This window comes from Corvus kubaryi, unplaced genomic scaffold (assembly GCF_017639235.1).
Source record: "Corvus kubaryi isolate FWS band 111438036 unplaced genomic scaffold, C.kubaryi_AGA036_p1.0 66, whole genome shotgun sequence".
NCBI classification, from domain to species: Eukaryota; Metazoa; Chordata; class Aves; order Passeriformes; family Corvidae; genus Corvus; species Corvus kubaryi.
This window is the reverse complement of record NW_024582054.1, coordinates 16,114,536-16,129,252: the sequence shown is the minus strand read 5'-3', so window position 1 is coordinate 16,129,252 and position 14,717 is coordinate 16,114,536. Positions and strand designations below refer to the sequence as shown.

Below are 14,717 nucleotides of genomic sequence, written 5' to 3'. Positions count from 1 at the left end.
GATTGCAGATCCTTTGAGGATCAATTCAGAAGTAACAAAAGTATATATATATTAAAGTAAAGTATACCCCTAATAATGAACAGCTCTTCCTGGTTAAATCTCTGCCTTCCTCTGAATTATGTTAATTGACTTAATATTCATTTTGGAATAAGTGCATCTGCTTATTACAAGTAAATAAAAAATGAATATGACATATTTATCTAGGAGTAAAGTATATGGACAAAATCTGTGGATCAGAGATTTGGGTCTAGACTGGCTTCTGATGTTGTCTAAATGCAAGAATGCACAAACCCCCATTTTCTTCATGTAACTGCTTCCTCATATGATTCTGTCATCTTTTCTCAAACACTTCAAAAATTTTAAGTGGATTACATCCGTTGTGATTTATCCCTGTAGCGGATGCTCCATATCATAACCTTTGGGACTCAACTGTATGAACTGGATACATTGTTATTTTGATGTCAGACCTTCATTGCTACTCTTATAATTTCTTGTTATAATTTCTTGGTGCAGTCCATATTTGTAAACTGAAATTTGAAGCCTGACACCAAGCTTGTCTGTCCAAAAAGATTTCTATTTTGTGAGGTTTGAGATGTCTACCTCAAAAGCAGAAAACCAAATTTGAGCACCTGAGTCCAGTTTCTGCTAAAGACACTAAAAAAGACTGCTCTTTCTGCAGGGTTGATAAGTGTAATCAGATCAGACAATTTGATGTGTAGTTGCTTGGATACTTGCAGAATACTTTTAAAGAGCTGTTATATTACTGAAAAATATTTATTCACCAAAATATTCTATGAGAGAAGACTTTGACAGAGCTAAACCAAGAGCACTGAGAAAGTCTTCATGAGCTTTTAACTACTTGGGAGGTGTTACTTAGTGATTCTCAGCTCAGTTGCAGTGGATAGTGCCCTGTGTCACAAACATAATACCTGCGAGATGGCACTGCATGCAGAGCCCAGTTCATTCTCTGTGATGTGTGAGAGAAACATATGATTTAAGTTAGGTGAATACTGATAACCTGGTTGTTATTACTCTAAGGCTGAGAAACCCTGAAACAGCACTTGATCAGAAAAAATTTGTCCCAGGTGACTTGCTGCCCCTCATCCTTTCACCAGTCTAGAGAAATCTAGTGTGTCACGTGTTGATTCTAGCTGCAGTATCTATACGTGAAAGAAAACAAAAGAAACGAACCCATCCCCCACCCCTCAAACATCTTTCTATTATATCGTCAAAGTTCACTGTCTTTGTGAGACTTGAGACCCAGATGAAAACATCTATTAACATTCTGAAGGCACATTTCTTCACTGCAGAACGATTTCACTCAGTGCCTTGACTAAATTATCTTTGTACAAATTAAATATTTTCCCTAATCACCTCAGGTACTTCACTTGGAAGGCTTCCTACTTTTCTGCATCCAGCTGTCAGGCATTACTTAGAAAGGTTCACACCAAACTTGTTTTGGAAGATGTCTGGAGTAAAAAGCCACTATTTCAACCTGCTACTGTGAGCCCACCTCTGGGCCTTTAGCTGTCAAGAACCTTACTTGTTTCTTAGCTCATGTTTGATATGATGGAAAACTTGTGAGACTAGCTTGTGCTTTTCTAGCACCTAAAGCACATTCAGACAGGATTTAGTCATTATCCTGAACCCTTGCCTATATCTTATATGGAGATGCAAATAAACAGCTCATACCAGCATTCACAGGGCTGTTATGTTAAACATGTGCTGAGGTCCTGGGTGGGGTGTGTCAAGGCAGATCAGTTTATATGGCTTACAGTATGCATCATTACCCTCTTACTTGGACACCATGGCTTCAGGCAGGGATGAGGTTTTTCTTGGCTTCAGGCAGGGATGAGGTGTTCTGTTTCTGCCTGTGTTTATTGACTTATGCAAACTTAAGATTCTTGAGTTAAGTTAATTTCAACACAAGTGTCCTGATTTCTTGACAAAATACTCAAGCACAAAGGCAAACCCTGCAGAGATTAGCTTATGATTTAACAGAATGCTGATGTCTCTCTTGCTTGAGGGATACCTGGAAACCCATACTCCCAGCACCTGAATCACTGTACGGTCTACTAAGCAAGCGGACATATTTTCTATCCTTCATTTCATAACAAAACTACTGTGGAGCAAAGACCGGGGAAAAAAAATATCTGAGGCCACTAAAATATCTGTGAGAGGACCTAATCTCCAATTCCTGACCTACAGAAAATTTTGACATCATACAGTTTCTGGATAAAATGCAGAACAATCCAGGGAGCAAAGACCAGATACTAGAGAAACATGTCATCAACAAAACCATGTCAACAGCTTCCTAAATGTGGGAATCATCAGGCACCTGTGCAAGAATTGAGCACCATGAGTGGCATTCTCACATTTAAGGTACTTAAACCACTAGCTTTGAAGCTATGGGCTTGATAAGCAGACAGTGAGGTGGATTGAATACTGGCTTAACGGCTGTACACAAAGGATGGTGATCAGTGCTATGAAGTCTAGTCAGAGGCCAGTGGCCAGTAGTAGGGGAATCCTTGGGTTCACTGCTGGGTCTAGTCCTGTTCTCCTCAATGTACATAAATACCCGAGGGGAGGGTGTAAAGAAGATGGAGCCAGGCTCTTTTCAGTGACAGGATAGGACAAAACAGCGTTGGTTCACCTGAATTCAGACCACACTTATCAGACTGGGCTCTGTAAGGTATCTAGTTGTGGGGGATGGTTGGATCTGCACATCAGGCTCAGGAAGAACATAGAGATGGCTGAGGCCAGTTGAGATTGCAGAACCTCAGCTCTGTTTTACAGGGAAATTTAACTGTTGACAGCAAGAGGCTGGCTTGTACTTTTTTCCCCATCCTCTTGGTAAAAGACACCTATTTTATACACCAGACAAATTAAATGGCCTCAAAGTCTCATACCTCTAAAAGCACAGCTGACATTCCTGCAGAAAAGTATGTTCCAGACTCTAGATTTCTGTCCCTCCCAGCCCTCAGCTACTTAAACCATGAGATGACTCAGCCTAAAAAACCCTATAGCAAAAGTTTTGTGTTAATCGCTGGGAGCAAGTGCTGAGATCCGAGTGCTGACAAAGTTTTTATGGGATAGCCTACCTTCATAGGCATATCAAGATGTCTTTGGAGATTTATCTTGGATATGGATGGTCTAGGAATCTGGGCTGACCCATTTAGGGAATGAAAATAATTTGTGATTGAGAGATGCACATACAGGGATATAAGTGTAGATCTATATTTTAATGCAAACGAGTAAACAGTCAGCACTATAGTAATCTGTAAGGCATTTGATCCCAATAAACCATCTTAATCCTTAGGGCTATTCTGGCTGTAAGAGATAACTGCACAGAAACAGAAATGTTCACATATCTATGTTTACTGTTTGTGTTAGATAGTTTCAGACCCTTCTCCCCTCCTTCCCAAAACTGATGAGCACTTCATCTGTGCAGTCTGCTAGCTCCCTACTTCACTAACCCTTCAATTCAGATTTTTATTTCCAGCAAGGGCCAAGACAAAAGGAAAATCAAGTCATAAAGAAATGCTTGGGACTAATGCTCCCCTACTGGCATGCCCTCTGCTTCAATAAAGTTACACTGCAGATTTTGGTTTTAGTAGCCATACATGTGGTCCTGCGCTTTGTGGGAGGATGCATTTCCACATCTCTGCACTTAACAAGCCTCTGAGCTCAATGTTTTTGTGGCTGTCTCCTGGCTGCTGCAGTGTCTTCATTGTTGTCTGCATTGCAGACAAAGGGCTACAGCTCAGAAATGCAGAGACAGTGAATGCCTAGGCAGTGAAGCGCTAAAAGGGATTTAATTTGTTGTCATTATGAAAGACTGAATGATGCTTATGAAAGGGTGGGAGCAAGAGCACATCATGCCTCCAAAAATGAGTGTGCCACTGCAGGTTGTGTGACCACAACTTTTTTTGATAATCTTCAAGCCAGCACTTGCTCCTCTACATTTGGTGTCCTGGCATCTAAAGACACCTGAGGTCTGTCTGGTATTTCGTGAACATACAGACCTTGTCAGCAGTGCAGATGTGTAGTACCTGGTGCTACTGGTCTACTGCTGGTGCTCTGCTGGCCTAAACTGTGCGGCAGACATGAAATGGGGACTATAACTTATAGCTCAGAAATCCCCTGAATAAGGGTGGAGATGGTTCTGTAGGTTTTTTTTCATTGACCAATTGGTTTGCAAAATCTTTCCTGGTTAGATGGGTGAATGGCCATTAGGTGCCAGGCTTTGACTCAGATCAAGGTTGTTTGCTATGTAAGCTGAAGCCAATTTTTCCTCCCCCCACAAATAACAAGCTCAGCTTAAGACTCTTCAGCACAAATGTTGCTATGTAATGGCATTAAAATAATACATCTGTACTTGTGTTGTGGAGTCTTCAAGGTCTGGACCTGGAATGTGAGTTCCCTCAGTTATGCAAATACCAGCAAAAACATTAACCTAGCTGAGAACTGCTCTAAGTGGGGCAAAACAACCATTTTGCATCCATATTTCACATTTAGTGATAGCGCCAAACTGCTTTTATAAACAAGAATTACTAGTTCTACTTCATATTTTTGACAAGAATGTGTAAGAATTTTACCTTCAACAAAGCTGCACAGGTGCCACTGCAAGAAATGATCCTTAGTAGATGGGATACATTATGTCGTACTATTGATTGAGAATTTGAGGAGGAAAGTAGAAATCCTTTAACTTAGATGAGGAAATCAGGAACTGGCTTCAGGATTGCACATACTTTCCCTTTATATGTTTTGTTGATGAGTTTGTACCATATTTCATTGAAGTGCTGCTCAAACACTCTCTGAAATCAGTGGCACAGCATTTCTTAACTTCAGTAGTAAGTGCTCAAGCAGCAATATGTCTTAGTGCTACATAGTATTGTCTGATATGTTCACCCTGGATGTGTATGTTAAGTGCAAGAGCCCATGCTTAAATGCAACAGTGCTGTTGATGGATTTGCCCTACATTTACCCAGATGCACTGGATATGCAGCTTATTTTCTTTCCTTTTGCTAAGCAAATTAGTTAATGAGAATGTTTGCACTATGAAGTGCAAACAGCTATGAAAAATAAGAATTGTATATCTATTTGTAGGTCCCCTTCTGTAGAAGAAATCATGATATTATGGCCACTTAAAATTAATTTTGTTTTTCAGGGCCCAGAAATATCAGGAGAACAGAGAAAGAACTTTGAGGTGCTTGAGAGTTTTCTATGCTCTCAATCCTTGTATTAAAAAGGCTTTGAGAGAACAGAAGCAATCCTCCAGAAACTTTCCTTGTTACAAAGTAAACCTTATAGTGCATACCATCATTGTTATTATTATCATAATGTGGCTAATATTTAAAAAAATAAATCAGTGAACACCATGAGGTAAGGGAAAAAAGGAAAAATCCAAACAGTTTTAAAAGCAAAACTTGCAGAGATTCAGAGATTTATGGAAAGGGAGCACTCTCTGTTTACTGTCAGGAAGCTTTGCCATTAGCTTCAAAGGAAGTTTCAATTGGTTCTGAATGTTTGTAATAGTTATGACTCAATTTATCCAGATAACAATATCTTTGTTATCTAAAATCTTGGCAACACTACATATTTCAGTGTAGACTGTGAGAGATAACAATCAACTTCAACTCTCACTGACCCAGGAGGGCTGTGGTATGGCATTTAGTTTTACTTCCTATAATTACATGTAATAAAATTGTGTTGTCATTGATGTTATTGTAATTGGTATAAAAAGTTATTTATAGCAAAATATTACAGATGCAGGCAGTGATTTTCTGCAGGAGTTCGCAGATGGCAAAGCTAGACTCTGGCAGATTAGTACTGCCAGAGTCGAGTAGAGCACAGTACAAGTAAGCTCTAGTTCATAATGCACATGAGAGAAGAGGGCTTGATTAACAGATTAGAAGTTGCTTTGGATGTTCAAATGCAGGCCTGCGCCTGTGTATTTACCAGTATGTATAAACCCCGGACATTTTAAATAAACAGTTAGAAACCTAATAGTTTCCATTTTTTAAATGGTTTGTCCTTAGTTAAAAGTGTTTTTTCTTTTGAGAAGCTCCTGTGTTTACACCATTTGCTCTAAGTTTTCTTAGCCAAGGCAAATCAAGGCAGCTCTTGATTTGGAGAGGCAAATGTTAATGGAAGGACTGCATGTGTTCTACCTCTGGCAGCACCACAGTGTACTTTGGAGGCATGAGTATAGTGGGAGAGTCTGGAAGCTTTGAGGGCTAATCTTTTTACAACCATGGATTATATATACAACCACAGGCAAGTCTCTTTGTCTTAATTTCCATCCTTGCACAGGGGAGACACTATCAGCTCATGAGGGAACCATCTAAATTACTGTTTGTGACTCAGAGAACAGGCAGAAATTAATAATCCTATGATGCAGAAGAAGTGGTAGAGATCAAATACTTAGAGAATTCAAATAGACTTACTGAAGTGTCCTGCACAGTACAGGTAAACTCCAGTGCATAATGCATGTGGACAAAAGGGCTTGATTTAAGTTACACAAAGAGCCTTAGCCCTGGCACAGGTCAGTCCAGCATTCCTGGTTTTGGAAATCATCTTCACCTGCTGCTTTACTAGGTGCATGGCTGTGCACTGCATGCAGGCTCTTCTTCTCTGTCTTCATCTGCTCTTACAAATAGCCCTTGGAAACTGTTCCTCAGAAGGGGGACCTCATCACCTTGTGAGTGATCCTTCCAATTACCTCTTTCCCCACTCCAATAAAGATGTGCTGTTACCATCATTTGATAGTAGTAACAACTTTAAATTACTGGGCCAGGCTGTAAGACTGAAAACTGTGGGAACTGTATGCACCAAGGAGGTCATGCAGATACAATTACAAATGATTTACAGAGCCTTCACTTTTCCCATTTCCACTTTTGTTTCTGTGGTGTGATTCAGTCCTGTTTTTTGTTCTGTGTTTTAACACTTTATGTAAGTATTCTTGAAATCCAAATGCTGAGTGATTTTTTCATAGTGTTACAAAGGCTTTGGCAGCATTATTAAATGTATATATATATAATTCTTTTCCAGTGAGTTTAATTTTCCATGTGCACCGGCCAAAGCTGTAAGGCATAGTGCCCAGCTTACTAGCCATTGAAGAAAAGCATGCCTTAAGTTTTTCCAGCTGCTTGTTCAGGATTTTTCTGACCCGTGTGGACATTGTCCTTTTGTTGTATTCTGTAAACACGCAGACAAAAGAGATGCATGGAGCAGTAGATGAAAACTCTTGCTGAGTGGCTTTAGGTTGCTCTTGGTGGCAGAATTACAGGTCTGGGCTTCTGTTGGGTTTTTACAAAGTATGTAAAGGTGCCAAATTTGTTTTTTCTCTTTTTTTGGTCTGCTTCAATTGAATTTAAGGAAACAGCATGCTCATGCAGCTTCATCCTAGCATGCTGAAATGGATTTGTCTCCAGGCAATTTACAGCATATCTAAACCATCTCTCATTTTTACTCCCACTCTGAAGGCAGGTGAGTTATGCAAGCCTCATGAGGAAAAGCAGAACCTTGTCCACCTTGCCTACACCATTTGGTACTGCAAAAGCCCAAGCAATTAACACTAGCTAATTAACTTTATCTGACTACACTGAAATGGCCTCAATTTTTAGAGGTGTTTATGTAGTTGATTTCCCCTGTTTTCAATAAGAATTAGCCAGCTTAATACCTTTAAAAATTAAGCCTTTCTTTAGCTATATGTAGTCCAGCATAATCTCTTGAGTGTGCTCTTTTCTGTCTCTCATGCAAATTATAAACATCAAATCCCTGCAGACCAACATTTACCGAAAATTTTCCTTGAATGGCACTGTATTTGCTGATGTGTGAAAGACAACATGAACAGGCACTCCAGAGACATGGGGTTATTTGGAACTGTTTGGGGACAGACAGGAGGTATAGCACTGTGCAATGTGTATTGTCTGAAGAGAAAACAGAGAGTGATAGCTTACTACGCATAAGGCAGTGTTCCAACAAAATGAATTAAGAGATCCTGATTCTTTTCTACTTAAATAACCCAACAAATGTTGCTACTGTGGGGAAACTTTCACCAATAAAGAGCAAGAATCAGCCAAGACCTTGCAACCCAACCTCCTTCATTTATCATGACACCCCTATTACAATGCTTCTTTACCACCTTGGCAAATGTGCTCTCAGAGCTCAGCCAAGGTCCCATCCAGAGACTGAACAGCAGGAATAGTCTTTCTTCTCATGCTAGTATCTCTACTAACCCAAGAAGATCCGGTGAGGCTGGCAGCTGGAAGGCAAGTCTTGTTGCTGTTCCATTCTTTGTTATCACTTGCATGTGGGAAGGGAAAGGCAGTGATTTGTTCTACCATATGAGAAACATCTTCCAGGGAGCCAGTGCCAACCTTGGCAGCTAGGGAGGATGTATGATAAAATGGCAACAGCTGCATATGACTTTATGTTCTCACAGGGCCCTTGAAAGAACTTTGTGATCTTCCACATGCCTTACTGACTGATAGCATTAAAAACTGCATCCCCATAGAAGTAACATGCTTAGCTTTGGTTCTAAGTGTCAAGTCACATTCATTAGTTATAATTCATATGTCTTTGCCTTCCTCGGGAGTCATCACCGCCTCATGATTGAAGATACTTTCACTATGGAATTGACAGGAAGGATATTTGTCTTTTAATCATTATTACCAAACTGTCTGATCAGTATGTTCTCACTTTTTGCGGAAGTAAAACAGTCTGGCACAGCCACGGCAGAGGAGACCAGCAGGTCTGCCCTCCCTCCCAGACAAGAAGCACAGACAGAAATGTCTGGAAAAGGAGCCAGCATTGATATTGCTCCTAACTAGTCCTTTTCTGCAACACCAGGGCTGGGAAAGCTAAAGCCCATTCATGCTCAGATCTTCATGACTTGTCTCAGTGAAGAACCTCTGCAACTGTGCACAGAGGTATGCTGAAAAGTTTTGGAAACACAGAATTAGGCATCTAAGAGAGGGATCTTCAAAGAGGGACACAGTAAGTGGGATGTTGTTTACCAGTAGAAAATGGTGGGAAGAGGAGCAGCTGCCCAGCCTGGGTCTTCAAAAAGAGCTATATACCTAGCTCAGTTATGGTGATCAGGCAATTGTGTCTGCTCCAGATACTGGAGTTAGTCCAATAAAGAGACATGAAGATAAATAAGTGATTGGAGCATCTGTTGTACAAGAAGAGGCTGAGAGATCTGGGACAGCTCAACCTGAAAAAGCAAAGGCTTATGGGGAATCTTACTAATGTGTATGAACACCTGAAGCGAGGTTGTAAAGAAGAGAGAGCCAGGATCTTTTCAGTGGTACCCAGGAAAAGGGTAAAAGGGAACACATTAAGAAATACCAAATTTCATCTAACCACAACAAAAAATGTTTACGATGAGGGTGGTCACACAGAGAAGGTTGTCTAGAGACGTGGCATTTATATGTGGAGATACAATAAAAAAAGACATAGTCCTGGGCAAGCTGGTGAAGTTGACTCTGCTTTGGTGTGGTAGTGCTTGGACTACATGGCCTCCAGGGGTCTCTTTCTATCTCAGCAATTCTAGGATTCTGTGATGAGCCAAAGACATACAATAATTCCAAGCCTTTTAGGCAGTAATGAAATCTCCTTTCTGACATTTTCATTTAGCCTAAATAATAAAATGGTCATTAGGTGGCAGACAAAATGAGAAAAAGCGTGACTATAACCAGAGGGTTAGGGTAAGTCAGGTTGAAATTTCTCGTTTCACATAATATTTCATAATGATATGAAGTATAACAGGTATTGAGAGAACTACTGAGGAAAAAAAAATATTTTTTCAGAACACCAACTGGTTGGTGATAAGGAAATTTACTGCAATATTAGAAGAGATATTTACGTTCAGACCTATATCTCCCACATGCCAGCTGACTGTTCCAGTACTGGAAATATTAGGTAGCAGTCAGCACCCAGGAATTTAATGATTTGTGGGAGGGAAATGAGTGAAGATTGGACCAAAACCTGGGGGTTTGATACTTGTGAGAATCTGTAAGTTGTTAGAACACAATTCACAAAAGAACTGAAAACAGTAAATGAACCTCACATGTATATACACATACATATTCTTGCCTATGCAAATATGAGCAAAACCAATGTAGAAAATCATAGGAAATACCAGAACAATCATTTTATCCTAAGTCGAATTTGGTTGTAAATGAAACCTGTGGAAAACACTACTCAAAAGAACTATGGATTCCACCTAGGGGAAAAAAAAGGTGATGTCATCCTCAGTTGAAAATGAAAGGGCTGTAAACCACTCATTTGGCTGACCTTCAGATGCCTGTAGAAAGTAAAAAAACATTGCAGATAGCTTGGGAAGTTTGAATCTGACAAATCCCCACACTGCTACTGTGAACTGAAGTTCACACAACTTGCTAAACAAGACAGGATACTGGCAATTTTGCATGATGGCCGGAATCAGACTATAATGCCCAGTAGGACAAGGAACACTCAGTACCATAGCGGGGGTTTTGGGACCCTCAGGGTGTACCTGGAAAGAAGTGAACACTCAGACCATCTACTTTAGGAAGTATGTGGAAGGTGATAGATAAATTCAGAGGACCTAAGCTAGATCCTCATATAAAATGATGTGAACATTTTTCTGCATCAAATTAGCTATCTAAATCCCCAAAAGAATTCAGCTGCCACAGCACATCAAATAGAAACTCCTGGCAAAAGAGGAATCCAGAATCCCATAAACATCATGGAAAGACCTACACACTTCAAAGGGAGCATATAAGAAAGGGCATACTAAGTCAATGTCCTAGGTATGCTTTTATCTGACATGACTGAAGCCCATATTCCAGAGAACTACCCCACATGGGAGTAGTATGGGATAGACCCCAGACTGAAGTTTAATTTATATCCCAGCAAAGGAAAGAAATAAGGTTCATTGGACTAACAGAAGAAAGCAAACATGAACATGATTCTGTAATTTGGTGGCTAGACACTCCTGTGGGATGGGAGATACTTACATCACAGAATATTTTCACCTTTAAAGGTCTGGAATTTCCCTGAAGCCTTTCAGAAATAAAAATGCAGCAACATCCAGGGCTTTGGGAAGAACATTTTATTGCTAAGCATATCTTTAAACAAAATGCAACTAAGAAAAGAAGAAGAATCAAAAAGAAGAAAAAGAAAGGAAAAAAAAGCTATAACATCACGGTAACTCAAAAATTCTCCAGGTTGTCCATAAAGCAACAGGGATATGGTAGAAGCCCACATACAGAAATGCACATGTTCCCAAAAACTGTCCAATAGAAACTTACACAAAAAAGGAAAGTGTAAATATTTTTCCTTTAACTTAAAAAAGGAAAGCAAAAAGGAAAGGAAGAAAGAAAGCAGGAAATCATTTCACAAGACTCCAAGACTCCAAGAACAGCAATCTTTTACAGACATCAAGATATAATCAACTTTATATGGTTTCGGCCAGTTAAGTCATCTAAAATCGTGCTTTCATACCTTTTTAAAACCTGTCTTTTTTTCTTTTTAGTATAAAAAATAAAAAAGAAAAAAGCTCAACCTCACACACGCGCACACGCACCACACACACGCACACATACACGCACTGAAAATAATTGTTAACGTGAAAGCGTCTTCTCCAAACATTTGAGAAGACTGTTTTTTTGAATTTAAGTTCCCATGTGCGTGTGTGTATCTGATGACACTTCTTCAAAGTCAAATATTCATGCGACTTATAAACACCAGCAAGAGTAGATTTCTAAACCTAAACAGCTGATTAGTTTTCATCTGCAAAAGTTTTCATTTCTGATATCCCAGGATTCTCAACCCGTCTTGGTTTTTGTTGTTTCCCTCTCTGTCTCTCTCTCCCTCATTTATGTTTTTCCACATAATAGGCACGGCCGTCAAACCACCTCACTATTGTTCTGTACAGTAAGATAATCCTTTTCACAATAACTGGGAAAATGTAGAACCCAAACAACCAAATTAAATAAGTTAAATAAAACATAAGACATTCCCAATTTAACCATAAAACAGTATATACACCATCAGGGTATCCATATAGAAATTATACTAGCAAAAAAATAGTAGTAAAATATGTAAACAAAATTTCAGATTTTTTTTTGACACAGGTAACTGTGACAAAGCTAAAACACACACTCCCTTCACATTTTAAGGTTTGCTTTTGTTGTCTGTTTCTTTTTACTCTGTTCTTCAAGAACATTCTGCATTAAGATCATAACAGAACTTCTGTTCCAGCCGTCCCATCAAACATACCATGATAAATATATCTGTGTGTATATATATATTATATTATTAAATTAATTTTTCTTTATTATTTTTTGTGTGTCACAGCAGCTTTATTTATTTCCTTTTATATAAAAGAGAAGGAAAAGGGAGAATAGGGCAAATGGAAAGACAGATGATCTGAAATGTCAAGCTACAAAATTAAAATATTACATATGAAAAACAGTTATATGTCAAAAAAACTATGTATTTTGCATTCTTTTACAAGTGCTTAGCTTTTCTGATATTTATTGTTCTTGTCACAAGTTGAACTCCAGTGGTGTCTTTCTGATCTCTTTATTAAACTGATTTATTATTATTTTTTGCATGCACTGCAATGTCACAGAACCAGAACCCAGAGGAATGCTCCTTTATTTTTGCACAGTATATTCAGCTCAGAATGGTTAATAACTTTTAAGCATTCTTTTTTGAATCTCCAAATCCCATTAACCATACTTTGGTTGTCTAATGCATACTAAGTGCTATACTCAAATAAAGCCAGTGACTGATCAGAACAGACCCAAACCCATCTGCTCGTCAGTTCAGTTGCAAATACTGGAGCCAGATCCAAGAGAACCAGCTTTTCATGACAATTTTCCTCAGCACCACTCATCAGACACTTACACTGTGTTGTTAGCAAACAACTTACTGCAAGATGACGGATTCTAGAGACAATACAACCAGATATGCAGAGTAAACACCATGGGTAGCTTTTGAGTTCATATATGGTAATAGTCTCTCTTTATTATGGACTTTTTTTCCGAGATTTCTTCTCAAGTCATGTCCTGGTTCACCCCCCACACCATTCCACTCAACTCTTTCCTCCCTCACCCAAAAGTAACCAAAGAAACCAAACAAAAAGCAACCCAAGAAACAAAACCAAACCAAACCAAAAAACCAACAATCTCCAAAATCATTTATTCCCCTCCTCCAATCTCGAAAAGTTATATGTATGCTGGACACGGCCAGATCAGTTAGTTCAATATTTCTTTGTTGTTTAATAATGTTTGTAATTTTTTTCTTTTTCCTTCTTTTTTTTTTTTTTTTTTAAATAAGTAAACTGAAAAATTATTGATACAGTCAGGGATCACGAACATTGTTAAAGACTCACTTGGAGATATGAAACAAGTAAGCCATGAAGTCTTCTACCTTTGCAGAAAGTTCAGCGGAGGAGGAGATTTGGAGATGTCCAAGTTCACTAACAGAGCAGAGCTGTGCGCGCCATCTCCAGAACGCTAAGTGTGCTTTATAATACATTAGGGCAAAGTTTGCTGACTCCAAGTGATGACTTAGACATTAACAGTCACTGCTGAAAATTTTTTCCCAATACTTTTTCCCACAAACGTTATCTCCCAATCATCTCGTTCGCTGCAATGGTTCTGATATCTCAGTTAAATCTCATTAAGTATTTATGTATTTATATATAAATAAGTATTCTTTTTTACACATAATACTCTTTGTCCTTGTTTTTCTGCTTCTTGTGGCCGCTCTTTGAGCTCTGCTGCTTCTCCTTCATGAGCGTGCCATTGCTCTGGGCCGAGTTGCTGATGTAATTCCGCGTCTCGTCCACCTGATAGGACCCCTCGTCCCTGTTCCTGTACTTGTACATGGCATACAGGAGGATGAGGATGCAGAGGGCGGCAGCAGCCACAATGCCGACGACCATCCCCGTTGTGCTGCTCGACTCACGGACCACCTCTGAGGCCCCCGGAACCCGTCTGATTCCTGGCTCCGTGGGGATTGCTGTGGGCACATTACGGAACATGGGGGAAGTGATTAGCGGGCTCTTCAGCTTTGTGCTGTCTAGCTCATAGGCAGTGGGCAACGGAAGCAAGACTATGTCAGGCTGGGGTTTGAGCTCACGGTTATTCATTTTGCCGGCTGGCAATTTGGGAACCATCCCAGTCGAGGACGAAGCTGTGGAGCGGATCAGCTCAGGGGACAAAGACGTGGTAGTAGTCCTACCAGTTTTGGAGACTTTGTTAGGTCTAAAGTCCTTGGATTCCCACTTGGGTGCGTGTGCTTTGTAGCCACCTTCGAAGATTGAAGTGGAAAGACTCTTATCTGTTACCAAGGAGAAGGTGGTGTAAAAATCTTCATCATCAGTAGGGGGTAGGTTAGAGTCAAAGGTTTCCCCTGAGCCATACCCAGATATCACCAAGCCATCATCATCACAACCATCGCTGCCTTGGTCCGACAAGCAAGGTAACCCCGCCTCAGAGGTCATGGACAGGGAATCTTTGGTGGTCTCAATAATGGTGAGGAGGGGGCGAAAGGTAGGGGGAAGTGTAATGAAAGGTGCACGAGTAGCAATAGGAGGGATAGCTAAAGGGTCTTCTACAAGTAGAGGGATAACTAATTCACCTCCTGGGATGGAAAAGAGAAAGAAAAGATGATTAGTACATTTTAATGACACAATGCACCATTTTCAGTTC

General features: G+C 39.8%; 1 protein-coding gene across 18 annotated transcripts in view; it reads right to left on the bottom strand.

Annotated features, from left to right (window-relative positions):
• Positions 1 to 11,089: 11,089 nt before the first annotated feature.
• Positions 11,090 to 14,717, bottom strand: part of NRXN3 (neurexin 3) — a 550,019-nt gene continuing 546,391 nt past the window's right edge. For 9 of the 18 annotated variants that reach the window (XM_042047917.1, XM_042047918.1, XM_042047919.1 and 6 more), the window contains one exon: positions 11,090 to 14,649. In XM_042047917.1, coding sequence (XP_041903851.1) covers positions 13,724 to 14,649 — 926 coding nt within the window. In that variant the 3' untranslated portion in view covers positions 11,090 to 13,723. The remainder of the gene's footprint in view (positions 14,650 to 14,717) is intronic. The other 9 variants (XM_042047925.1, XM_042047926.1, XM_042047934.1 and 6 more) reach the window with 2 other exon arrangements.